The 27,330-nt window shown below is 37.5% G+C and overlaps 1 protein-coding gene across 4 annotated transcripts in view; it reads left to right on the top strand.

The window, feature by feature from the left end:
• PPP1R21 (protein phosphatase 1 regulatory subunit 21) overlaps positions 1–27,330 on the top strand; it is a 66,810-nt gene that overhangs the window by 19,311 nt on the left and 20,169 nt on the right. For all 4 annotated transcript variants that reach the window (XM_004436664.3, XM_087436804.1, XM_087436802.1 and 1 more), the window contains exons 7-15: positions 9–103; positions 4,204–4,256; positions 4,763–4,912; positions 8,440–8,541; positions 8,631–8,719; positions 11,542–11,678; positions 16,166–16,258; positions 20,789–20,916; positions 23,330–23,482. In XM_004436664.3, the coding sequence (XP_004436721.1) occupies positions 9–103; positions 4,204–4,256; positions 4,763–4,912; positions 8,440–8,541; positions 8,631–8,719; positions 11,542–11,678; positions 16,166–16,258; positions 20,789–20,916; positions 23,330–23,482 (1,000 nt within the window). The remainder of the gene's footprint in view (positions 1–8; positions 104–4,203; positions 4,257–4,762; positions 4,913–8,439; positions 8,542–8,630; positions 8,720–11,541; positions 11,679–16,165; positions 16,259–20,788; positions 20,917–23,329; positions 23,483–27,330) is intronic.

Here is a 27,330-nt window from a genome sequence, read left to right as displayed (position 1 = left end):
TCTTTCAGTCAATTACAGTTAAAGAATCTTCATGAAGATTTGTCAGGTAGATTAGAGGAATCCTTATCAATCATCAATGAAAAAGTACCTTTTAATGATACAAGTAGGTATTATGTATGGTTTTCTATTATTCGCAACTTTGAACCTCTCTGTAGTAGCTAACTAATTAAAATAATTTCTAATCTATTTGGCAAAAAAACTTCATTGGTCCAACAGAGGGTTGCTTTCTTTTTGTTCTTTTGATCAGCTTTGGCCCTCATATTTCATAGGGAGATTTTAAATTGTGAGGTAACTACTCCAAAGCCAGCATTCTTGGAAGAAGCCCAAATCCACATTTTTTAAATTGCACATATTTAGCATACCCCAAGGTAAAAACCAACCTGCACATAAAGTACCTGAAAACTTGTACAAGAAAAGTTGTTGTTCATGGTGGGGCGGGGGAAGTGGGAAGTGGATCTTCTCAGCCTGGGAGCGCTTGGACAATCCCCAGTGATAGTTGGGGAGCTGACTGGGATAAGTCCTGCTTCCTGTTCACTCTGCGAATGGTCTGGTAATTTACACAGCTAAGAACAACAAAAAGAACTTAAAAAAAAATCAACTTAGATGTATAATAGGTGCCAATTTTGTAACATTTAGACAAGAATTAAATCAAAACCTTGAAAATAAAGAAAGTATTGAAACTCACATTCACATAAGTACGCATTTCTTTTTTTACAATCATGATTGAAATGAATTTTTTACTTCTCCTAAATTTTTCTTAGGGAAGACCTAAAAAAGAGGAAAGAAAAGGCACCAAAGAAAAACAGCAGTTTGATCTAACAGTAAAATCAGCATGTGTCATTATTATATCAAAAACCTCAATTCCTCTGAAAACAAACACCTGTTTCTGGTTTCTACATAATGTAAATAGCACGAGCATACTTTGATCCACGAGACTTGAAACTTTGGCATTTCATTTTCCCTTTAATCCTTGTATCAATTAGTCATCAGGTTCTAATAACTTCCTTCTGATTCTCTTTTGGATTTATGCTTCCTTTTCCAATACTAGTTGTCACCCTGCTTTAGATCTTTAGCATGTCAATGTGGGTTACTTCTTTGTTGTTGTTAGTGCCATGGAGTTGATTCCGACTCCTACCGACCCTTGCCTGGCCTTTTTGCACCATCTTCTCACCTTCCAGCATTGTATCAGTCAGTGCTCCACTGCTATTCATAGGGTTTTCATGGCTGATTTTTTCAGAAGTGGGTGGCCACATCCTTCTTCCTAGTCTGTTTAGTCTGGGAGCTCTGCTGAAACCTGTCCACCATGGGTGACCCTGATGGTATTTGCAGTACTAGTGGCATAGCTTTCAGTATCACAGCAACATGCGGCCACCACAGTATGACAACTGACAGACAGGTGGTGTGGTTCCCTGACCAGGAAACGAACCCGAGCTGCGGTGGTGAGAGTGCCAAATCTTAACCACTAGACCACCAGGGCTGACTTACTTCTTTTAGTTCCAAAATATTTAGAGATCATTTGCTGAGTATCCAGATGGGTAGGGAGCGTAGGGGATGCAAAAATTCATGACAAAAATGTCTACCCTTAAGGAATTTATAGTCCAGTAGAGGAGAGATAATATATAGAAATATCTAAAATATAAGCTAAACTGTTCCATAAAGAACCTCGTGGGGTTTCAGAGGCAGGACAGATTACTGTTGGTAGGGTTGTTTGGGGAAGCCTTTTGGAAGAAGTGTGCTTTAAGCTGGGCCTGGATGTGTGAATAGGTTTTATTGGGCAGAGATGAGGGAGAGCGAGCCAGGGAATTGTGTGGAGTGTGGTAGGTAGTAGAAAAGATGCTGTTGTGGCCTGACAAGTAGTCATTAGTTAAGTATGACAGGAGGCTAGAGTGGGTGGAAGGTAGAGGTCAATGATAGGTAAGTTATGAAAGGGAGGGTAGGACTGGACCCTAGAGTTCTGGGAAAAGGACTTGAAATTTAATTCACAAGGCAGTAGGGTTGTTGGAGAAGCTTTTGGTCCAGGGAATGTCATGATGAGATTTGTGTACTCACAAAGTTAATCTGGCAAGAATGTAGACTACCCTGGAATAGGGAAGGGGTGCTGAAACTATTGTGATGACAATCCTGGTGTGCTATTATGGAGCCTTGAGCCTGAGTTGTCAGGGAGATGCAAGGAGGCAAGAGAGGGAGGGCGAGGGAGAGGGAGGAGGCAGTGTGCTGGAAAGATGTGGTGCAGTTGACAGAAACCAAAGAAGCAGATGAGGAACAGGTTTATAGGAAAAATGGTGAGGTTACCTTTGTTGTTGTTTAATATTCTGACAGATAGATTGGTGTGTATCTATTTACCTATTGGTGTATGCATTTATAAATAAAAGCCTAGACCTCCAGAGGGAAACTGACATTGACTCTCTGGGGATGGATGAGCCCACCTGTTGGGAGTGGTGGGAATGAGGGGTACAAAGTGCAGAGAGGCCTGTGCAGGGTCCTTGGAGAGTTCTCCATCGCAGTGATCAGGAAGGGGAGGGGCTGAGATAGAGAGGAGTTGGGGAAATAGGGTGAGAGAGAAGCCAGGGAAGGGAGTGTTCAGCCTGGTGTTGCTGGTCAGTTCTGTGCATTACTGTGGAGAGGTCAGAGAGAGTGATGACAGTAAAGGCAACTGGGTTTGGTGACTGGATTTGGTGACTTCTAGAGGACTAGTGACCTCTCAGAGAAGTGCTTCCATGCAGGGTAGAGGTGGACACCAGATTGCTAGCATAAGAGTTAGAGGTGAGTGGATGCTGAGGAAACAGGCAGAGACATGCTGTTTTTTGAGCAGTGAGAATGAAGGAGATGAGAAAGGATGAGAGCTCAACACTCCAGCAGAGTAAAAGAAAAGGTTGTTTGCGCAGGGGACGAGTGAGGGCAGAGAATTAAGTGTGAGATAAGTAAAGGGGAAGAAGTCACTGTGGAGATAGAGTTCAAGAAGCTGCAACAAATGCTTTTTTTGTAATGAGGTAATTTTGAAGGTGTAACAAGGAGGGGGTGATCGAGGGACCAGGCCCTGCAGGAGTCAGAAGGAGCTATTAGTAGGGGCCCAGGAGGAAGCTTAGCTGAGGGAAGGATATGTGAAGCCATAGACTCTGAGATGGAGGGTGGAGAGTGTAAGAACCCCTTGTGCTTTGGCTCTGGTCTTCTTGGCATTGTAGGGGGAGGCCAACCCATCCATGAGGCAGGGGAGGCAATGAGGAATGGTATTAGGAGCTTAAAATGGAAAAGGTTTGGAGTAGATGTTATGGGAAGTGTGATAGGGACCCAGCAATGAAATCATGGATTGCTGAGTAGCGTTGAAGCCCCCTGTAAGTTAGGTAGAATATATTGTGGACCCTGATCTAGTTTTGGGTTAGCAAGAGCATTGTTGAAAATGATGGACCAGGCTGGGAAGGAAAACAAGCATGGTTCAACGCGGGCTGAGAGGAGAATAGAGAGACGTTGATGGATGGGAGACCAAGCTGATGTAATAGAAATGGGGACATGAGAGAATTGGATGAGAATGGCATAGGGACTTTCTGAATCAGATTTTGGCAATGGGGTCTTTCTGACCAAGGCAGTGGAGGGAAGGTTTGAGTGGCTGAAGTGGTGTGCAGAGATGAAGGTTATTAAAATGCGGAAGTCAAAGAATTGTGAGGCCAGGTGTTGGGAAGCAATCAGAGGTTGATAACCGGATCCTAGCGGAGACGAGAGGACTGTGAGAAAGGTATGGAAACCAACCCAGAAAAGTTAGGATTGAGTCGTTGGGGTCAGCAGTAGCAGACAGGGATAGATTTTCAAATATTGTGGTGTCATGAAAACAGTGGTATTTTTGGATTAGTGTGGCAGCTGTGTACAGGGTTATTTTAGAAGGGGGAATGACTGAAGATAGCAAGAACATCATGAGCCTTTCTAAGTAATCTTGATGGGCCCCAAAGAAGTTTTTGAAATGATTTCTTAGAAGCAAACTCAGGGTTTGATTGTTTGTTTTTGGTTCCTGAAGGTAAAAATAATTAGAAATATTACTTTGAAAAATAACTGATTCTATGTAAATTCACTTATTCTCCTGTACTGTGATTGTAGCTTTGATCATTTTAAATTCTTATGTAAAGCTAATTTTGCAGCATTATTTTGCAGTTAAGCTGTTTTTCTGTAAATGTAAAATGAGAAACTTAATGTACATCCGTTTTTGTTTTGTAGAATATAGTCAGTATAACGCTCTGAATGTTCCACTCCACAATAGGAGACATCAGGTAAAGATGAAGTACATGTTTTTATTTTTAGCGATGTGCATGTCAAACTTTTCAGAAACCAGAATTTGTTGTTTGGGCCTCTGTTTAGTGCACCAAACCGTTGTGTTTAACTTTTGCTTGACTTGCTCATACATTTTTAAAAAATTGTATAACTTGCTGTTTATTGAATTCGTAAGTAATATAGATTTTCTTTCTCTCTCTCTTCTGATAACATTAGAACTAAATTATGGGGTGCACTAATTTCGTGAGCCTCACCTTTCTTCTGGGCTGGTGGACCTGCATTTAAATGGTCTAGGTTAAGTGGAGGAGTTGTATTTGCCAACACTGGCGGCTTTCTAATTTACTGAGATGGGAATATTAAAATCCAAGTGGGGGAGCAAATGAATTTAAATTAAGGAATACTTGTACCAGAATTCAAATGTTTTCTCCAAATGCAGACCTAATAATGTTGTTTGAGAATAACAGTTTGATAGTTGACTTGAACTTGTATGCCTGTCATTTTGAAGCTGAAGATGCGGGACGTTGCTGGGCAGGCCCTGGCTTTGGTTCAGGATCTTGTGACGGCTCTTCTGAACTTTCACACCTATACGGAACAGAGGATTCAGATTTTTCCTGTTGATTCTGCCATTGACACTATATCCCCTTTGAATCAGAAGGTAAATTTAACTCAGGATACCTTTCGTTGCCCTGAACAAGTAGGGAGACATTTATTTTCAGACTGCTTTCTGTGCATCAGCCAAGTACTGTGGAGGACATGGAAAAAAAAACTATAAGTCACAGTCTTTACCCTGAAGATAAAATATGGCAAACGTGGAGATTCTTAAGAAATTAAACACTAGGGGAGTTGTTAAAAGACCTTAGTGTGAGTGAGTGGTTTGGTCAGTAAGCAATGTGAGGTCATCAAGGAAGGGAGACTACTGTCGGTGGTAGTGTCGGGGGAGGATTCTTTGGGGATTTGAATGGGCTTTGAAAAAGGAGCAAAACTTGAATAGGAGGAGAGAAGCAGGATAGGTGATTTTTCCCCTCAGAAGAGGGAAAGACATGAGCAAAATCACAGAGCAGGAAAGCGTAGAGAGTGTGTGTTCGGGGGTGGCAGGGGTTGGGGTGGGGACAGTGAGCCGAGTGTTTTGGTCGAGTGGGAAGCCTTCAAAGGGCAGGAATGGGAGGTAGGGATGAAAAGAGGAAAAATGGCTCCAGGCTGTGGAGGGCCCCTGGGGCAGGCCAAGGCACAGACCTGCACTTTGTATATAGGATTGAGGTTTTCTGTAGCTTTTTGACCAGGGTGCAGCATAATGAAAAGTGCCATGTTATTGTTGGAAAGGTTAATTTGCCGTCATTTTTCTCCCTTTCTGTTTGTACTCACTGTGTCACTTTTATCATTGGTTATGTTATAAGCAAAAAATCTGTGTAGTAGACCTTTTTCCTTCCTGCTGGGGTGTGGAGTGGGAGTGAAACTGCTTATTCAGTTGAGCTTCGAGGGCATTTTCAGGGTTTGTGAGGTTTAGACAAAGAATAAGAAGGGGGTTAAGTGTCACTTCCTTCAGTCCATGTGCTCTTTTGGGGCTGGGCAAATTTTGCTCCTTCCTCCTTTTTTCTCCCCAGCTAGTTAAAAGAATTTTAGGTAGCTTGCAAAAGCACATTTAACTGAAAAGGATAAAGTAAATATTAGTGAGTGTATTGGTTATGTATTGCTCTGTAATAAATTACTCTAAAACTTAGTAGTAGGTTAAACACCAAAATTGTATTATCTCACACAGTTTCTGTGGGTCAGGAATTCAGGAGAAAATTAGCTAGGGGCTTCTGGCTCATGGTCTCTCATAAGGTTTCAGTCAAGATGTCAGCCGAGGCTGCATTCATCTGAAGACTTGACTGGGGTTTCCAAGGCAGCTCACTCTCATGCCTGGTGAGCTAGTGCTGCTTGTTGGCTGGAAGCCTCAGTTTCTCGTTGCCTGCACCTTGCCATAGGCCTGCTTGAGTGTCTTCAAGACACAGCAGTTAACTTCCCCCGGAGCCAGTGATTCAACAGAGAGCAAAGAGGAAGCCACAATGCCTGTTATGACTTAGCCTGAGTAGTCACATACAATCATTTCTACTGTATTGTATTGGTCACACAAACCAACCCTGAAACAATGTGCAAGGGTACTACACAGAGTCAAGAATTTCATGAGGCAGGGATCATTGGGGCCGTCTTGAAGGCTGGCTCCCTCAGGGAGGAAATTAAGGGATCTTGCTATAGATGTGTGCTCAAAGTGCCCCATAATGTGGCAATCTGAAATGACTCATGTCTCTCTTCCTACTTACTTGATTCTTCTTCCCAACTTGTTTTTGTGCATCATGCAGTATTTCCAGAGTTTGAATAGTGTTTATGGCCACAGATCTCGTAAGTGCCTATTAGTATGACAAAGGACTTGAGTCGGACTTCTGGGGTCCCAGCCTAGTTCTGCCACTTTCTGTGTTCTCTTGAGCAATTTATTTCACCTCTCTGTGCTTCAGTTTCCTTATTTTTAAAATGAGGGATAGAGTACCCACCTCACAGGTATGTGTACTCACAGGTATGTTTGAGGATTAAATGAGATACTACGTGTAAAGCACTAAGAGCAGTGCCCGCATGCAGGACGCGCTCAATGAAGGTAGCTCTTATCCATCATCATCATTATGCCTTTCACATAGGAAGCCCTCAGTAGGTGCTTGTTTTTATCAGTCACTTTTGATCTCACTCCACAAATCTATTGAAGTTTGTAAAAATTCAACTTCGGGCCTTTGAAATGCTCTTTAATATCACTGTGGGAAAAAGTGTTCAGAAGTCCTGGGTAGAAAAAACAGTCCTGCAGCATTTTAATGTAGTTATATTTTCTTTTACACTTCCTATAATATCAAAAAATATTTTCTACTCAATAATGGTTCTTTGTCCATTACTGAAATTTTATTTTAGCTTGTTGCCATATTATCGCCACGTGGTGAGAATCAATTATGTTAATCTTAACTTCTCTGAAACACTTCATTACTTTGAAGAGTTCATTTATTTCTCAATATTTTACCTTTGGTGTTTTGGCCTATGAAAGGCCCTATGTGATTTTTCTAAATCTGTAATATTTAAGGATATTCAGAAACCATTTATTAAAAGATGACCAGAGTGTTTAGATGTGTTCATAGAATCATAAAGTAGGTGTTTACACCTGTAAGCTTAGAGTTCGTCTTATTTTACAGCTCTAAAGATCAAAGCCCAGAGAGGTTAAGTAAGTTGCCCAGGGCCATATATTTGTGTAGTTTGCAATAGGGCCAGTTGAATCACATTTCTGCAAAATGAGATGTTACATTTCTATACTGAGAATCGCAGTTTGGGCCATTATATAATACTTAGATAATTGAGATATTCATATTTAGTGAAAATTAACTTTTTGCCTCTAAATTGTCTAAATACCTTTAGGATCTTTTTCTGGATCTATTCTTCATACTCAGTTAGTCCTTTGTAAATACTAAAGTATCAGTGACAGTTATAAAAAGTTTTTGTGTCCTCATTTTGATGATAATTACATTTCTGGAATTTGTTAACCTTGAACATTGTATATAGTTAATGCTGCTGTATGGTATATTTGAAAGTTGTTAGGAGAGTAGATCCTAAAAGTTCTCATCACAAGGAAAAAGAAAATTTTTTTTGTAACTACATGAGGTGATGGATGTTAACTAAACTTATTGTGGTAATCATTTCACAATATATGTATGTCGAGTCATCATGCTGTACACTCTAAACTTTTATAGTGCTGTATATCTATTATATCTTAATAAAACTGAAAAAAATTTGGTATATAACACAAAAATCTGTCACACACAGTTTCGATTTTCAAAATTTTTATTTTTAACTGAGACCCCTGTGGAGAAGCAAATGTTTAGGGAAGAAGGCCTGTTGGTGCTGGCTTGTAATGTAATATCTCCTCCCCGTTTCCTCCCATGCCTGGTTGTTGACTATGTCGCCTCTCTTCTAGTTCCTGGTTTTGCAGTGGAATGGGGACTTCGAGATAGGACCTGGGATTGTTAGTGGGGAGCATCTTTGTGTAAAAGCCAAACTTCCCAAAAAATGTTTCCAAAAGAATTTAGGTTTATAATTTAGTGAGTCCATTTACAAATGTGTTGATTTTTGTTATTTTCCTGTGATTTAACTCATAATTCCTTTCCTTCTATTTAGTTCTCACAATACCTTCATGAAAATGCGTCCTATGTCCGCCCTCTTGAGGAAGGAATGCTTCATTTATTTGAAAGTATTACTGAGGATACTGTGACTGTCCTGGTAATTTTCTTCTGTGTTTTACTTCTGGAAGCAGGAGCTCTTCTTTGTCAAATGACACTGTTAACCTTGAAATTGTTTTTCTTTTCCAGGAGACAACTGTGAAATTGAAAACTTTTTCAGAGCATTTAACCTCTTACATATGTTTTCTTAGGAAGATTCTTCCTTATCAGTTAAAAAGGTACTTACCCCTCGAGGCCAAGGAGCTTGGGGAATTGTGGGGTGTCATCTAGCCTGCACTGGAGTTAATAAAGTAGTAACATGTGCCTCTAGTGATCTGCCTGACCTTTCTGTACCACAACCAATTTAGACTTTTCTGAAAAAGGAAAATCAAGACTTGAGCAGCATAAACTCATATTTAAGAAAATTGAATTGTAGTCTCTCAGCTAGGGTTTTTTCAGTACTTCTCTGTACAGTGTTTACTACCATAACCACATAATGCTATGAACCTGGGTTTTCAGTGATTCTGAATGACACATTTATTTGAAAGAAATATTTCAGTTTTGGGTTATTTATTATTCTTTTGCTGTAAACAACTATATGGGGGTTATAATAGTTAACTTCTACATTTGAATCTGTAATTCTTAGGTTTCTTTTAAATGGTATATTGTTGTTTTTATTATTGATGATTTATTTAAATTATAAGCTAAACACTTTATCTCTTCCAGTCCTCATAAGATATGTCATTTAGTAACCTTAAATATTCCTGGGAAGACAAGAGAAAATAATTTATGTAACTGGAAATTTGATAATACTGCTTGTACGTTTTGATACTTTTGGTCTACAACTACCAAGACTCCTAATTCATCTAAATTTTTCATCCTAAGAGTTAGCCTTTAAAAAAAAATAATCAAAGAATAATACAACTGAACATAAGAGAGATAAGAACATATACGTATTATAGTATTTTGCAAAATAAGGTTTAGAAAATATGTCGATGAATAACTTACAGATATTGAAAATATATAAGTAATTATAGTTTGTAAGTCCTTGTAAAACTAAAGTAGTAGGTTTTAGCTTTTCAAAAATTTAAAGTTTTGGGCTGGCCCTGTGGCCTATTGGATAAGTTCGTGCACTCTGCTTTGTGGCCCAGGACTCGTGGGTTCAGATCCTGGGTGTAGACCTACACACCGGTCATCAAGCCATGCTGTGGCAGCATCCCACATACAAAATAGAGAAAGATTGGCACAGATGTTAGCTCAGTGACAATCTTCCTCAAGCAAAAAGAGGAAGATTGGCAACAGATGTTAGTTCAGGGCCAATCTTCCTCAACAAAACAAAACAAAACAAAACAAAACAAACAAAACCATTTAGGAAAATGTAAAGTTTCATTATTTTAAAAAAAAATTAGTATGTGTTAAGGGCCATCTTATTTCCTAAGTCTACCCTAACAAAGTATTTCAGTAATGGAATTCTATGATTTGTGCATATGACAGAGTTTTAGGAATCAGGGAATTATGACTTAAACTCATAATTATGAATTATAGTTTCATTCAGATCCTTACATGTTACAGTTCAATATAATTAAAGTTTTTTTTAAAATTGAGTCTAGAAGTTTAACCCTAAATTGAACATACCTTATTTCTTTTTTGTGAGGAAGATCGGTCCTGAGCTAACATCTGCCAATCCTTCTCTTTTTGCTGAGGAAGACTGGCCCTGGGCTAACATCCATGCCCATCTTCCTCCACTTTATATGGGATGCCGCCACAGCATGGCTTGCCAAGTGGTGTGTCGGTGCACGCCTGGGATCCAAACCAGCGAACCCCGGGCCGCTGCAGCGGAGTGCACGCACTTAACCACTTGCACCACCCAGCCGGCTCCGAACATACCTTATTGATTTGGCTTATATTAAAAAGAATCTGTTTAAGAATCATTGCAAAAGTGGTATTTACTACTTGAAATAATTATACATTTTTATTTTATCTTAATTTATTTTTTCACTATTACATTTTTAGAAACACTGGATAAGTCCTTTGTTGATCTAAGATTCCTATTCTTGGAATGTTCTGTCCCATATGCTTTCAGCCCTACCTCATCAGGTATTCATGTTTTTAGGCAATGTTTTGGTCATTGGTTTAAATACCACTTTAATTGACAGATGACATGTTCCTTAGTAGTAAATGGGCTTAGTATTCAATGGAGCTGTCTGCTGTAAATAAAGTAGAAGAGGAGAGGGGCAAGGTCAAGAGATATTATTAACATTCTTGTGCTAATAACTTTTCCAGCTTTGTGTAAAAAGCATTTTACTTGATTACCTGCACATTTTTAATAAACACTGTTGAGTCCACATGTTTTTTTTAACCTTATAATTAAGTTTTCCCAAGTACCATTTAAAATTGAAAATGACAAAGTATTTTATGAGTGTTAAGCATTTACTTTTAGATTTGAGCCTATAGATTGTTTTGTCCAATCTGTTTGGCTTTTGAAACTACATATGTTGAAAAAGATTTCTTAGTGATTCTGTCTGCTAGTTCCTATTTAATTAATTCTGTTTAGGAATTCAGTCTATGAAATGTTTTTCTCTTAAAAGTATTTTTTTTTTTTTTAAAGATTTTATTTATTTAATTTTTCCCCCCAAAGCCCCAGTAGATAGTTGTATGTCATAGCTGCACATCCTTCTAGTTGCTGTATGTGGGACTCGGCCTCAGGATGGACGGAGAAGTGGTGCCTCGATGCGCACCCGGGATCCGAACCCGGGCCACCAGCATTGCAGCGCGCGCACTTAACCACCAAGCCACAGGGCCGGCCCTCTTAAAAGTATTTTTAAGGGAAACAGTTTTGTGCTGCTCTCAGAGTGGAAAGATAGTGGGCATTTAGTCCTCTGTTCCATTGGCATTTGCAGCAAGCAGGTGTATGTATTATGGAACCTTGTAAATGAGATCAAATTCCTTTTTTTGCAAAGTCTCTTTTTGGATATAGTTGTTTAAGAATTTAGATGATTTTTTATAGCTAATTCAAAATCGCTCAAGATGCTCACTTTTAAAAAAATCTGCCCATTCCTAGTTTAGAAGAAGAATGTGAATCTTCTCTTTGCACAACTGCGTTAAGAGCCAGGAATCTAGAGCTGTCTCAGGACATGAAGAAGATGACAGCTGTTTTTGAGAAGCTGCAGACTTACATCAGGCTTCTTGCCTTGCCAAGTAAGTGTGTTTGTTGGTCAAGCTTCAACTCGAAGAACTTAGAGTACAAGAGGCTGGGGAAGGGAGATGGTTTAGCTTGGTTGAATGAGAAGAGTCTAGGATCTGGAATCAGAAAAACTTGAATTTAAATTCTCCAGCCTCTTATATGTTTATGACCTTGGGAAAATCACATTACTTCTTTGTGCCTGTTATCCCATTTATAACATGGAGATAAACGTGATTATTAAGTTAAGAATGTACAATATCAGGCATTGAAGACATGCATTCAATGTTAATTCCCTTTCTCTCCTTCCTCATTTTTAAATGGAGAGGAGCAAAGCATAAGAATTTGTAGCAACCTTTCAACAAGTAGCATAGGGGAGGTTTAATAGTGAAAATGCTATTTATTTCTCTTTGGTCTAATTTGAAAGAGTATTTTCAGGTAATTGAATGGACCTCAGTTTAAATGATGTTTTTAAGGATGCTATGATTTTCCTGGTAGTGATTTGTTTGTTTTTTTAACAGCTTTAATGTGATATAATTTATATACCTTACAGTTTACCCACTTAAAGTGTACAATTCAATGGCTTATACTATAGTCACAGATATGTGCACCACTACAGACAATTTTGGAATATTTTCATCACCTCAAGAAAAAACCCTGTGTACTTTAGTTAACACCCTCTTATTCCTCTGTTCCACTCCTCCCCAGCACCAAGCCACCATTTTCTGTCTGTAGATTTGCCTATTCTGAACATTTCGTATAAATGGAACCATATAATATGTGGTCTTTTGTGACTGCTTTCTTTCACTTAGCATAATGTTTTAAATATTCATCCAAGTTGTAGCATGTATCAGTATTTCATGCCTTTTTATTGCAGAATAATAGTCCATTGTATGGAATACCACATTTTATTTACGCATCAGTGGATGGACATTTGGGTTGTTTCCATCTTTTAGCTCTTGTGAACAATGATGCTATAGACTGTGAAAAAGTTTTTGAGTGGACATATCTTTTCATTTCTCTTGAGTATATGCCTACGAGTGGAATTGCTGGGTTATATAGTAACTCTATGTTTAACTGTTGGAGGACCTGCCAGACTGTTTTCCAAGGTGACTGTACCATTTTACATTCCCATGAGCAGTATAGGAGCGTTCTGATTTCTCCGTATTCTCACTAATGCTTGTTATTATCTGACTTTTTGGATTTAGCCATCCTAGTGTTATCATCTGACTTTTTGAGGTGGTATCTCATTGCAGTTTTGATTTGCATTTCCGTGATGTCTAGTATCTTTTCAAGTCCTTATTGGTCATTTGTATATCTTCTTTAGAGATACGTTTATTCAGATCTTTTCTCCATTTTTTAATTGGGTTGTCTTTTTATTATTGAGTTGTAAGAGTTCTTTATATTTTCTAGATAAAAATCCCTTATCGGATATATGATTTGCAAGATTTTCTTCCATTTTGCAGGTTATCTTTTCATTTTCTTGATGGTATCCTTTGAAGCACAAAAGTTTTTAGTTTTGGTGAAGTCAAATTTATTTATTTTTGTTACTCATGCATTTGGTCATATTTAAGAATCTGTTGTCAAATATGAGGTCATGAATGCTTACCCTTATGTTTTCTTCTAAGAGTTTTATAGTTTCAGCTCTTACATTTAGATCTTTGATCCATTTTGAGTTAATTTTTATATGTGGTGTGAAGTAAAGGTCCAACTTCATCTTTTGCATGTGGCTATCAAGTTATCTCAGCACCATTCATTGAAAAGACTATTCCTTTCCTATTGAATGGCCTTGGCACCTTTATTAAGAATCAGTTGACCATAGATGTGTGGATTTATTCCTGGATTCTCAGGTCTATTCTATTGGTCTACTTGCCTATCCTATGCCAGTACCACACTATCTTGATGACTGTTGTTTTGTAGTAAGTTTTGAGATCAGGAAGTGAGAGTCCTCTTACTTTGTTCTTCTTTTTCAAGATCATTTTGGTGATTCTTGGTCCCTTACAATTCCATGTGAATTTTAGAATCAGCTTGTCAGTTTCTACAACGAAGTCAGCTGGGATTCTGATGGAGATTTCTTTGAATCTGTAGATTAGTTTGGGGAGTTTTGTGGTTTGAATTGTGTCTCCCAAAAGATATGTGGAGTTCTAACCCTTGTTAGAATATACCCTCTGTATGTGTGACCTTATTTGGAAATAAGATCTCTGCAGATGTAATCAGGTTAAGATGAAGTCATACTGGTTTTGGGAGAGCCCAACCAGTCCAATGACTGGTATCCTTATCAGGAGCGATTTGGAGGGAGAGACACAGGAGTGACACAGAGGAGAAGGCCATATGAAGACAGAGGCAAGGATTGGAGTTATGCTGCCATAAGCCGAGGAACACATGGGGCCAAGAGAAGCTGGAAGAGGCAAGGAAGAATTTTCCTCAAGAGGCTTTAGAGAGAGTGGGGCCCCGTCAACACCTTGATTTCAGACTTCTGGCCTCCAGAATTGTGAGAGAATAAATTTCTGTTGTTTTAAGCCGCCCCATTTGTAATACTCTGTTACAGCAGCCTTAGGAAACTAATACAGGGAGTATTGCCATCCTAACAGTATTAAGTTTTCTGATCTGTGAACGTGGTGTAGTTTTCCATCTATGTAGATCTTCTTTAATTTCTTTAAATGTTATTTTGTAGTTTTCAGAGTATAAGTTTTTTTTTTTTTTGTGAGGAAGATTAGCCCTGAGCTAACACCTGTTGCCAATCCTCCTCTTTTTTGCTGAGGAAGATTGGCCCTGGGCTAACATCTGTCCCCATCTTCCTCTACTTTATGTGGGATGCTGCCACAGCATGGCTTGATGAACAGTGCGTAGGTCCACACCCAGGATCTGAACCTGCGGACCCTGGGCCGCCAGAAGTGGAGCGCACGAACTTAACCGCTACGCCACCAGGCCAGCCCCTTGGAGTATAAGTTTTGCACCCTGATGCTGCTTCTCAAAGGGTTCAGCCTTGGGCATGGAAACAGTCACCCTGGGATGACAGTGGTTTTGGCAGGGCTGTCTGTCACTGTCTCCTTTCCTAATCACGTCCAGGTTTTAGCTCTACTAGTTGCTGGCTGATGGCTGTCTTGTTTTCAACAATGGGGGCATAAATTGCTCCACAGACTGATCCAATTAAATTTGGGCTCCTTTATGGGTATAGTTATAGACTTAGCATATACCTAGCAGGTATAGTTTTTGAGATCAGTGTTTGAGATTTGTTCTGACCCCAGGAGGGCTCTTAGCTGTTTCTTTCTCTGGTTCTCTATGATAAACCAATCAGCCTACAGTTGAACTTATATCTCTAATGAATCTACCAATTTTCTCTTTGCTTTTAGCACAAATTCCATTATTTTTGAGAGCACCTTTAGGCTTAAACTTTTTTGTGTTCTGTTACGAATTAAGCCAGTTCCTTTGGGAAGAGATTCAGAGTTTTCTGTTTTAAGAATTGTTTCTCCCTTGGGCTAAATCTCTGAGCCATGGTTCTCGGGGTGAGGACAATGATGTACTTCTCTCAGAGTGACACCCCTGCATTAGTAGCTGGGGGCTCCGTGGAGGTGATAGGACCACAGCCCAGGTCTCCTTGGCTTGCTTTTTTTGGCATGGAACTCCTGTTGATGAGCCAGGGCAAGGGTGATCAGGGCCCAAGATTCTCAGCAGCACCATGTCCATCCCGTGAATCGGGGCTGGGTGGAAGAAGAGAGCCCCCACCTCTGGGTCATACTTACCCAGAACTAGCCTCAGCAACAGGTAGCTGGGGCCAGGATGAGAAATGCAGCCCTCCAACTGGGAATTAGGGGAGAAGGAATCCTATGTTCTTGGCTGCACCAGTCTAGACTGGGATTTCCAGCTCACTTGAGCTGGGGGGCAGAGGGAAGGAGTGGGTCTCTGTTCAAATACTACAGATTCTTACTGTTCTTACCTAGTTGTTAAAGATTGTCATGAATAAATGTTTCTTCATTTGCTATATACCCTTAGGATCATTACCAGAGTTTTAAATGATTGTTTTTAAATAATTTTCACCAATTTTGCTGAGGAGCAGATCTTTGGAGCTGCTTATGCTGTCATGCCAGAAGTAGAACTCGGTGATGTTTGAATAATAGTGTTTTTAGTGATGTTCAGCAAATAATAACGAGTAGGGAAAGAATAAAATGAGAAATGTGTTATATAGTAACAAGGTGAAAATTCACAAAGACTTTTATTTCAAAAAGAATCATGAAAGACATAGTCTTGCTTAGCAATTTAATTTTGATTCTTAACCATTAAAAATATTTGTGTACATGGGAGATGCAAATCAATTAGATGTGTCTATATTTATCACCATTGTTATCTGAATGTGTCTTCAATAATTTTAAGAGCCATTATTTTCGACATATCATGAGCAGTCTTCATTTCTCTTTTCCCAAAAGTAGAGAGAGATGGTGGGCTGTCATTTTTTCAGGCGAAGTCTTCTGGGAAAATGCTTAGGTTTGTGATTTTGGTTTCCTAGGTACGGAGCCAGATGGACTCCTTCGGACAAACTACGGTTCCGTCTTAACAAATGTTGGTGCTGCTCTGCATGGACTTCATGATGTCATGAAAGGTGAGGCTTGAAAAAGAACATAAATAAACTTAAAACCTTCATCCCACTTTCTCAGATCTGCCTGAATGAGATTTAAACAAATATTCCCAAGGCTAATAGACCCCAGATAAAGGCTTAGTAGCATTTGGCTTACATTGAATTGCACAGCTCACTGCCTTCTGCTTTTTCCATCTGCTTCATTTCTGAGAGTAAACAAAGTGCTGAAGAGAAACCCTTGTGCACAGTACTTGAGCCAAAAATACATTACACTGACTTAAGGCAGGTGTGTGAATTTTATCAAACCAGACATGCTGTTCGGAGGTATTTACCAAAATACTCGGCACTTGTTAGAGCCCAAGCATAAAGGATTTGAGGAAACCAAGGTTTAAAGTTCCCAGAAAGAATGCACTAACTTTCTACCATCCTGTGCATTTTTATATTTAAAGTGCCCATTTTAAGTCCTGTTTTGTTCAGCAGAGCCTTAAGAAATGAAGGTCTGTTGTTAAGCCCTGGTCAGTTTTCAGTTGCTTGTGCTTTCAATTGCCTAAGAGTATAGTCTGCTGAAGGGCATTTTATATGCTTCTTAGCATGTGATTCTGAGTCCTGACTTTCTTCTCTATACCTCTGCATTGCTTCTAGGCTTTCTCCTTCTTTCTTTTCATTTTGAAGACTCTCAGGGTAAGGGAAGGTAGAGAGAGTGGGAGCAATTATTAAGGACTATTGGAAATAGCCCAGGTTCCTAGATTATTCATTGTGGTTAATTAACAATTAGTGACCAATTACTAGTTTCACAGAAAATAGTAAGGTGAGTATATTGGGGGCTCTTCTATAAATTAGCGGGTAACCTATGGCACTGGGAATCATTCTTTGTTTCAGCAGTATTATCCAGCATCACCTACCATTCAGTCTGGAGAATGGTCCTTCTTAGGGTTTATCTTCAATTATAAGGAACTTTAACAGTTACTGTACTTCTGGAGGTAGCTATGGTTGCAGAAATTACAGCTTGGATAGACAGTTATGGTGGCTGGTGACAACAGTCAACCCCAACCCTGCAGAACCTAGTCTGGTCTCTAGAAAAACTAAGGGACTGATACCTTTTTCCTCTGCAGTGTTTGGTTTGGGGAGTTCAGGCTTAACTCTAGTCCCCTGTTCCATGACTTGGCTTAACCTAAAAGTAGGCCACTGAAACCACAAGTAGCTCTGTGGCTACAGGTTTTTTGGTTTTGTTTTCTAGATTTTCCTATGCTGATATTATGATTTTTTTCCTGCTAGTATTTTCTCCAGAATTTCTATAAAGGAGGGGTTAGAACTAGAGCTATCATTGAGAAGGATCTTAAAGCTTCATTTACATAAAAAACTTGATTTTATTTATAGTCTTGATTTTATTTGTATTTCTATTTTGATTAATCTATAATATACACAGTTTTCTAAAGATGCTTTTGTTCATAAATTACAAAATATTGAGAAGCTGTCAAGTGGTCCAAATCAAAGAATGTTACTGTTATTATTTGGCAGGAGCTGATGGAGATTATGAGAGACTCAGAGGCCCCTTGAGCCCCCTGTGTGCTTCCACTTGTTTCTGTCCTTGGAAATGAACATAATATAAAGGGAAAATATTGGGAAACATGAAGGATGGTTGGCAAGCAGTTACGGGGTCCTGTTGCCAGGTTTACACTTCAAATCTGTCTTCTTACCTAGCTTGGAAGACTGTTGTGTATCTCTCATGAAAACTCAGAGTGAGCATTAACTGGCATTAACAGAAGAAACTTTGTTTTTAAGAGAACTCTTATTCAAACGTCTTCCCTTCCTGTTTTGCCCTGAATATTGCTTGATCTAAGTTGGAAGGAAGGAAGAAAGGAAGGCAGGCAGGTAGACAGACAGGTCTCAGTGTGAAAAGAGATAGAGATTTATAAAATATGTATCCTACATGGAATTAAAATGGGAGTGAATTAATCTTTTAACAAGTGGCATTCTAAAGGAGAATTGTTTCCTTTCTTTCTCTTTTTTTCTTCCTCTCTCCTTTTTTTTTTTTGCTGAGGAAGATTTGCCCTGAGCTAACATCCATTGCCAATCTTCCTCTTTTTTTCCTTGAGGAAGATTCACCCTGAGCTAACATCTGTGCCAATCTTCCTCTATTTTGTATGTGGGTCGCTGCCACAGCATGGCCACTGACGAGTGGTACAGGTCTGCGCCCAAGAACTGAACCTGGGCTGCCAAAGCGGAGCATGCCAAACTCAATCTCTAGACTATGGGGCCAGCCCCAAGAATTGTTTATCTTTAGTCTCAGGTCTAAAGCAAGTAGAGTCATAGGAAACATAAAAGAAAAATAAATCTCTGTTCTAGGTCACATGATTTCTTTGTTCTTTTTGGAGTTAATAATGTCAAGGAACATCCTAAATAATTAAAATATTTGGACTCAATAAAGAGTAAACAATTGGATTAGGAGAATTATTATAGTCAAACTACAGTAGCATTGATGCATTAGAAGCCACGTAAGTGTTCTTGGTCTTGTACGTCATTCATAAGTATGTCAGTCACCTACCAATCAACCAAGATTGCCTACCAACCAAGTTGTGTGATAGCATTTTATACTTACAGTAAAATAGTGAATAAACTTTCTGTGTTGTGTAGAAAGAAAATGTCTGCTTTAGAGGCTAGGAAGTTCAGTATACAAAAAATGTTCAGCATTCCAATTGAATTTTTATTCACTTGGATATCTTATGAATATATAGAGGATAATCATCTATTTAAGAAAATATATTCAGGGGCCAGCCCTGTGGCCTAGTGGGTTAAGTTCAGCGCACTCCACTTTGGTGGCCCAGGTTTGGTTTCCAGGTGCGGACCTACACCACTTGTCAGCAGCCATGCTGTGGCGGCGACCCACATACAAAATAGAGGAAGACTGCCATAGGTGTTAGCTCAGGGAAAAATCTTCCTCAAGCAAAAAGAGGAAGATTGGCAACAGATATTAGCTCAGGGCAAATCTTCGTCAGCAAAAAAAAAAAATATATATATATATATATGTGTGTGTGTGTGTGTGTGTATACATATAAAACGTAATTTACCAATTAGTTGGTTCCTTCACTGTGACAACTGTGCCATAGTAATGTAAGATGTTAATAGTAGGGAAAACTGGCTAAAGGGTATATAGACACTCTGTAACTTTTCTGTAAATCTAAAACTATCTTAAATTAAAAGTGTATATATATGTATATAAAATATATAAATTAAACAATTCCCTAGTTTTAAAATATTATTAAAAATAATCTCATTCATAAAACAGTAAATTTGTGTTAAAATATCATGATCATATCAGGTTAAATCTCAAATACCATTTCTTTCTAAATTGTCTTCTTTTAATTATCTATAGTCTAAAGTCAACTATATTTCTTTATTCTGAATAAATGAAATGCTCTGTAGGCACACTTGCTATAAAAGTTAATTTCCATGTTTTGTGATTTATTTTTAGCTTTTTGGTAATGATAATTCATGCTGTTGTAACTGAAGTATTGTAAAAAATTCAAAGGATATGGTATTGTAAACACTTCATTATTTAAAAATATAATTACTCTTCCTTCTTAGTAATTCTCCCATTTTCCCTTATTTTCAGGACAAAATCGTACTTCTCAGAGACCCAGAAAACCCCAAGCTTAGCCGTTTGGCCAGTTTCATCTACTGCAGTTTCTCTGTTAAACAGTTTTATATCTAAACCTCTCTTCTGTGCTTTTCTAACCACAGGCCTTTGTTGTAATATTCTTGGTCTGGAGGCAGTGGCACGTGAAGCCAGACACTAGAGGATCCAATCCTTATTTGGTTGTGTAGACATTTCTCATTGTTAGTTGGGGTTTGTACTAGCAACCTAGCGAAGGTCCAATAAAGATTGTGGGACATCTGCCTATGTTGGCTGTTCTGTTCCAGCCTCATGGCTTCCTTATATAAGTACAAGATAAATTCTCTTTTGTTCCTGCTGGACTATCAAAACAGGATTTTTTTTTTTTTGCTGAAGATTCGCCCTAAGCTAACATCTGTTGCCAATCTTCCTCTTTTTGCTTGAGGAAGGTTCGCCCTGAGCTAACATCTGTGCCGATCTTCCTCTATTTTGTATGTGGGTTGCTGCCATAGCATGGCTGCCACTGAGTGGTGTAGGTCCACGTGTGGGAACTGAACCCGGGCCCCCGAAGTGGAGCATGCCGAACTTAACCACTAGGCCACGGGGCCGGCCCCAAAACAGGATTTTTAACTGGTAAATACTGGTCATTTACCCAACACTAGAACAAGAGCTAGCTCTCAAATGAGGGAGAATCAGACCCACAAGCTGGTGGCTGTAATAGAGACACCAGGATGGTATTAAGAGACCCTCACTTCTCTCTGTTCTTTCCACATGGATTTGTGACCTAATTGGTGTTCACCATAATCCTTATATTTGGGACCATTTTTTGTCAGATTTACTTTGTAAATCTGTAAGAGTAGATATAAGAAGTTAACGGGCTGGTTATCTGTATGCAACTTGTATATAGATAGTAATGAGTTTTCATTTGATTGCTTCTATAGATATCTCCAAACATTATAGTCAAAAAGCTACAATAGAACATGAACTTCCAACAGCAACACAGAAGCTGATAACAACCAATGACTGTATCCTGTCATCAGTAGTGGCATTAACAAATGGAGCAGGAAAGGTAATTTTTCTCTGGTTTATATTGAGATTAAATTCAATTCTTAAATATGCTCCCTTTTTTTTCTTGAATGACGTAAGAAAATTGATCTATGAGAGGATTTTGGAATATCAGGCTTTCTTGTAAAATAAAGTTGTCTCCCTTTTCCTCTTTCCTACCCAATATTTAAAACAATATGGTAGTGACTAGCATTTATGAGAGTAAGTGGATCACTCACTATTTATTTATTTATTTTTTGATATTTGATAATTTGAAGATTCTATGTTGTCTCAGTATAGATTCTTGTGTACAAAGGTCTGCTATATAGAAATTGGGAATATACATAAAAAGAAAAAAAACCAAAACCTCCATTAATATTTTTTTTCTCTCCTAGTCTTTTGTTTGTTCATTGGTAACACTTATATGTTAACAAATTCTTTTAAAGTGACTTCAAGATGTGTTTTTTCATTAAACACTTAATATTAAATAATAATCATTTGGATCATTAAGCACTTAATTATTATTATACACTGACCAAAGTACAGTTTCTTTAAAAATCTTATCTTGGATATTCTGGTTTCAGGAGATGTCACATTCTCAGAATGTGTGCTCCTGTGGCTGTCATCATTAATGACTAAGATTTCTCTGAGAACTACCCATATATGTAAAACCAAAAGGACTGTATTCAGGACTGTCTTAGCCCATTTATTTCAGCAGACTCAACATAATTTCTCAAGGAAATGCTAGTCTCTATCTGTGTTTATATACTATTATTTTTCTGATAGCTTGACCATAATAGGAACAAATTTTTTTAAAGAGGTTTAAGTTAATAAGAAATGATCATAGATCATGTTAGATATTGAATGTCATCTTTCCCAAACTTAGACTGGTCTTTGTGACACTTTGCTGTAGTTTGAGGCCATAATTAAAAGGTGTTATCTTTAGGTTCTGTCAGCTCCCAGATCTGTGCTTACAGGATTCCTGAGTCAGAAGACCATCCCCACAGCCCCCTCTTGAATGCTTTCATCTACAGGCATGCCAGAAGCTTCCTGAGGATAATTTTAACTTTGATTTAATTAAGAAAAAATTCTGGAAGAAGAGAACGTTAGTATTTTACAAGAGTCTCTGCCACCTTTTATGAGAACTCTGAAATATTAAATACTTGGATCCTTCATAGCTTATTTTAGGTGTACTTTGCCTGAAACTTTAAAATGTTGTCTCAAGGAAAGGTATTTGATCTTCATTCTGAAATTTTTATATACAGTTTTTAACTAAAATAAGTATCTGAACTAATGTTAGTTGGTGAGAGCTTAATACTTAGCTAGTGTGATGATTAGATTAAATTTTACAGTTTGTAATTTAAAAAAAAACCAGTAGGAATGTGTAACATTTACATATTAAAGAATGCTTGGAAAATGTAGACCTATTAGAAGAAAGAACATAAACCTCATTATATACTACCATGACCTAAATGCTAACACCAGGTGTATGATTATCCATGTCATTCACAAGAACTATAAAGCTCAGGATGTTTAGACTCCTCATTTTCTTAAATACATTAGAGAATTTCATTTGACATGGTAAAATATTAGTGAAAAATATAACCTTTCAGACCATTAGTGATTAATTGCTTCATTTTTAAGCAATTTTTGCCGAGGTAGAATACTTTGTTTCACAAGTTACTTCTTCTTCTTTATCAAAATAGGGTATTCTTTAATGTATCCAAGACTTTAATTTTTCTGGCTTATAACCTCAGACATTTTTATTTATATTACCATTTTATATAGCACTGTAGATTCAAAATCGTGGCTCAGGAAAATTACAGTCATGGATCTTTGTGGCTTCTTACATAGATTTAACAAATGTTAAATCTGTAAATGACAAGGACCTCTTGAATTTTCTGTCTTTTTTCTATTATATTTGTAATTCACAAATTACAAATCCCACAAATTGGGATTTACAGAATTAAATTTAAGTGGAGATAACATATTCAAGATGCTTCTGTCATTGGAATGCTTGTCAAGATGCTTGTCTCACATTGGAATATGAAACATTCAAAGGTGAAATTTGAATGGAATGTATAAGTCCAAACATGGATATTTTGAGAGCAGTGGCAGAAATTAATGAAGTAAACAACTTATGAACATCGTCTACAGAATAAATCAGAATTAGTCTTGGTTTTTAGGAAGAATAGGAAGTGTCTATATTAGGACATGTCAGAGGTCTGGTCTCAATATTTGTGCTGGTATCATCTTTTTATTATAAATTATTGCCCTAGGTATTCTACTCAAATAAATAAATGTGGGCTTTTGGGCAGGTGTTGAAATTTCACTTTCATTCTCAGCATCTTTAACTTTACTTCAAAAACTATTAGATATATATATTTTAGATATATTATTGGAAAACAAAAATCTATCTTTTGTTACACTTTGTTTAGATTGCATCTTTCTTCAGCAACAATGTGGACTATTTCATTGCTTCACTGAGCTATGGGCCTAAGTCAGCGAGTGGATTCATTCATCCTCTTTCAGCCGAATGCATGCTACAATACAAGAAAAAAGCTGCTGCCTATATGAAGGCGTTGAGAAAGGTTTGTGAGCTGCTGTTAACATTTAAATCAGAGGAAAAATCAGGAATAATTTTAGAGAATGGCAAGAGTGTTTCTACAGTTCATATTGTTTAGATTTTATACAACTGGGGACAGAGGTGGTTGGTGGAAGTCAAGGGGGGGTCTTTGGAGAGGAGGAGGTGACAGAGACCCAGATGTCACCTATTATATGATATATGCATAGGCCTTGTTGGACTCATGTCCACAGTGCTTGATACAGTGTATGGGGTGAGGCAGCCAGGCAACCAGTAGGTTAAACTTCGGAAATCTTAAACTTATAGAAACAGAAAAAAAATTGAAATACATTTATAATTTTTTTCTGAATATAATAAGAATATACAGTCATTGCAAAAAGAAATCAGAAGATACAGCAGTACATGAAGAAGAAAATTATGGTCACCCCAAATCACACCACCCAAAGGTAGCTATTCTTAACTTTATTCAAGTATATCTATATCGAAAAAAATTTTAATGCGTGTGCGCGCTTGCGCACTCACACACACGCAAACACACACATATATATGCTCTAAAGAGCAAAGTATATCTGGATACATATACTGTTTTAGAATCTAGTTTTTTCCTCTTAATGAATTGTAGATATCTTTATATATCTGTAAATGTAAATTGCTGTCATTTTAGTGCCTCTATAATATTTCATCTATAGTTTTTCATTCTGTAAATGTGTAATAATTTAATTAATCTATTGCTGGTGGATATTTAGGTTTCCCATTTTCACTGTTATATGCAGTGCTACAGTGGCTATTCTTGCACATGCAACCTTGTGCATTTGTTTTTACCTTTTTCTCCTATTTCTTTTTAACTTTAATTACACATAATGCATAAATACATTCTTGTATTACATTAAAATCTTACAGGTAAATTACAATGCCTAATTCCAGTTCCTCCCCAGAGGTAACTATAGTTATCAGTTTGTTGTGTAACCTTCCAGACTCTTTTGGAGCATTTATATGCATCTATATAAATCTATAGACAATATACAACATATAGAATTTTCTTTTCTTTTTTTTACCTAAATGCATTGTGCAACTTGTTTTTTTCATTTAAAATATATTTTAGAGATCTGTCTATATCATTACACATGGTGCCTACTATATTCCTTTTAAATATGGCATAGAATTCTATAGTATAGTTATTCCATGGTTCATTTAAGTCTTACCTCATTTAGGTTGATTCCAGTTTTTTACTGTTACAATAATACTACAATGAATAGCTTTGTAAATGCTTCCTTGGGCACATGAGTGGAAAATTGAGAAGTGGAATGTTCTGGATATTGTGGTTTGCACATTTTAAATATTAATATTTACTGCAAATTTCCCTTAAGAGTGGCTGTACTATTTTACACTTCTAGCAATGTGTAAGGCTACTTATCTCCTTATATTTGTCTGATTGTTTTAATGATATCTTTAAGATTAATTCCCCAAAATGGAATTGCTGGTTCAAAGTCTGTGAATGTTTCAAATTTTAACACATTTTTCCAGACTACATTTCAGGAAGGTTACCTATTTATAGTTTACCAGTCATAGAAGTATAAATTAAACCCATCAATTTAGTATTTCTCAATCTCAGAGACAAGAGATTTATTATTGTTATTTTAATTTGCATTTTTTTGCTTACTGTTGAAGTGGAACATCCTTTCATAACGTTATCATTTGTATTTATTCTGTCAATTTGCTGTGCAAGTCATTTACCTATTTTTAAATCAATGTTCCTAATTCGGGTGGAAAGAGCTCCCTGTATATTAAGAATTTTAATCCGGTGTCTGTGTTGGAAGTATTTTTCCCCCAGTTTGCTGTAGTATTTTTTCAAAACAGAGGTTTTAATTTTTATATCACTAAGCTAGTCTTTTTTTTTTTTTTTTTAATTTTTTGTTTATTGCAGTAACATTGGTTTATAACATTGTAAAAATTTCAGGTGTACATCATTGTACTTCTATTTCTGCATAGATTACATCATGTTCACCACCAAAATACTAATTACAACCCATCACCACACACATGTACCGAATTATCCCTTTCACCCTCCTCCCTGCCCCCTTCCCCTCTGGTAACCACCAATCCAATCTCTGTCCCTATGTGTTTGTTTATTGTTGTTATTATCTACTACTTAATGAAGGAAATCATACGGTATTTGACCTTCTCCCTCTGACTTATTTCACTTTGCATTATACCCTCAATGTCCATCCATGTTGTCACAAATGGCTGGATTTTATCGTTTCTTATGGCTGAGTAGTATTCCATTGTGTATATATACCACAGCTTCTTTATCCATTCGTCCCTCGATGGGCACTTAGGTTGCTTCCAAGTCTTGGCTATCGTGAATAAGGCTGCAATGAACACAGGGGTGCATGTACCTTTGCAAATTGGTGTTTTCAAGTTCTTTGGATAAATACCCAGCAGTGGAATAGCTGGATCATATGGTAGTTCTATCCTTGATTTTTTGAGGAATCTCCATACTGTTTTCCAGAGAGGCTGGACCAGTTTGCACTCCCACCAGCAGTGTATGAGAGTTCCCTTCTCTCCACATCCTCTCCAACACATGTTGTTTCCTGTCTTGTTAATTATAGCCATTCTGACGGGCGTGAGGTGATATCTCATTGTAGTTTTGATTTGCATTTCCCTGATAGTTAGTGATTTTGAACATCTTTTCATGTGTCTATTGGCCGTCTGTATATCTTCTTTGGAGAAATGTCTGTTCAGATCTTTTGCCCATTTTTTAATTGGGTTGTTAGTTTTTTTGTTGTTGAGATGCATGAGTTCTTTATATATTTTGGAGATTAAGCCCTTATCAGATGTATGGTTTGCAAATATCTTCTCCCAATTGTTAGGTTGTCTTTTCGTTTTGTTGATGGTTTCCTTTGCTGTGCAGAAGCTTTTTAGTTTGATGTAGTCCCATTTGTTTATTTTTTCTATTGTTTCTCTTGCCCGGTCAGATGTGGTGTTTGAAAAGATGTTGCTAAGACCGATGTCGAAGAGCGTACTGCCTATGTTTTCTTCTAGAAGTTTCATAGTTTCAGGTCTTACATTCAAGTCTTTAATCCATTTGGAGCTAATTTTTGTGTATGGTGTAAGGTAAGGGTCTACTTTCATTTTTTTGCATGTGGCTGTCCAGTTTTCCCAACACCATTTGTTGAAGAGACTTTCTTTTCCCCATTGGATGTTCTTGGCTCTTTTGTCAAAGATTAGCTGTCCATAGACGTGTGGGTTTATTTCTGGGCTTTCTATTCTATTCCATTGATCTGTGTGTCTGTTTTTGTGCCAGTACCATGCTGTTTTGGTTACTATAGCTTTGTAGTATATTTTGAAATCAGGGAGTGTGATACCGCCAGCTTTGTTCTTTTTTCTCAGGATTCCTTTAGCTATTCGGGGTCTTTTGTTGTTCCATATAAATTTTAGGATTCTTTGTTCTATTTCTGTGAAAAATGTTGTTGGAACTTTGATAGGGATTACATTGAATCTATAGATGGCTTTAGGAAGTATGGACATCTTAACTATGTTAATTCTTCCAATCCAAGAGCACGGAATATCTTTCCATTTTTTTGTGTCTTCTTCAATTTCTTTCAGCAATGTTTTATAGTTTTTGGTGTACAGATCTTTCACCTCTTTGGTTAAGTTTATTCCTAGGTATTTTATTGTTTTTGTTGCAATTGTAAATGGGGTTGTATTCTTAATTTCTCTTTCTGCTACTTCGTTGTTAGTGTACAGAAATGCAACTGATTTTTGTATGTTGATTTTGTATCCTGCAACTTTACCATATTCGTTTATTACTTCTAAAAGTTTTCTGGTGGATTCTTTAGGGTTTTCTATATATAA

This window comes from Ceratotherium simum, chromosome 11 (genome assembly GCF_057802395.1).
Source record: "Ceratotherium simum simum isolate JZ-2026a chromosome 11, ASM5780239v1, whole genome shotgun sequence".
Classification (NCBI taxonomy): Eukaryota; Metazoa; Chordata; class Mammalia; order Perissodactyla; family Rhinocerotidae; genus Ceratotherium; species Ceratotherium simum.
Note: the sequence above shows the minus strand (reverse complement) of the source record. Positions and strands in the feature narration are given on the sequence as shown.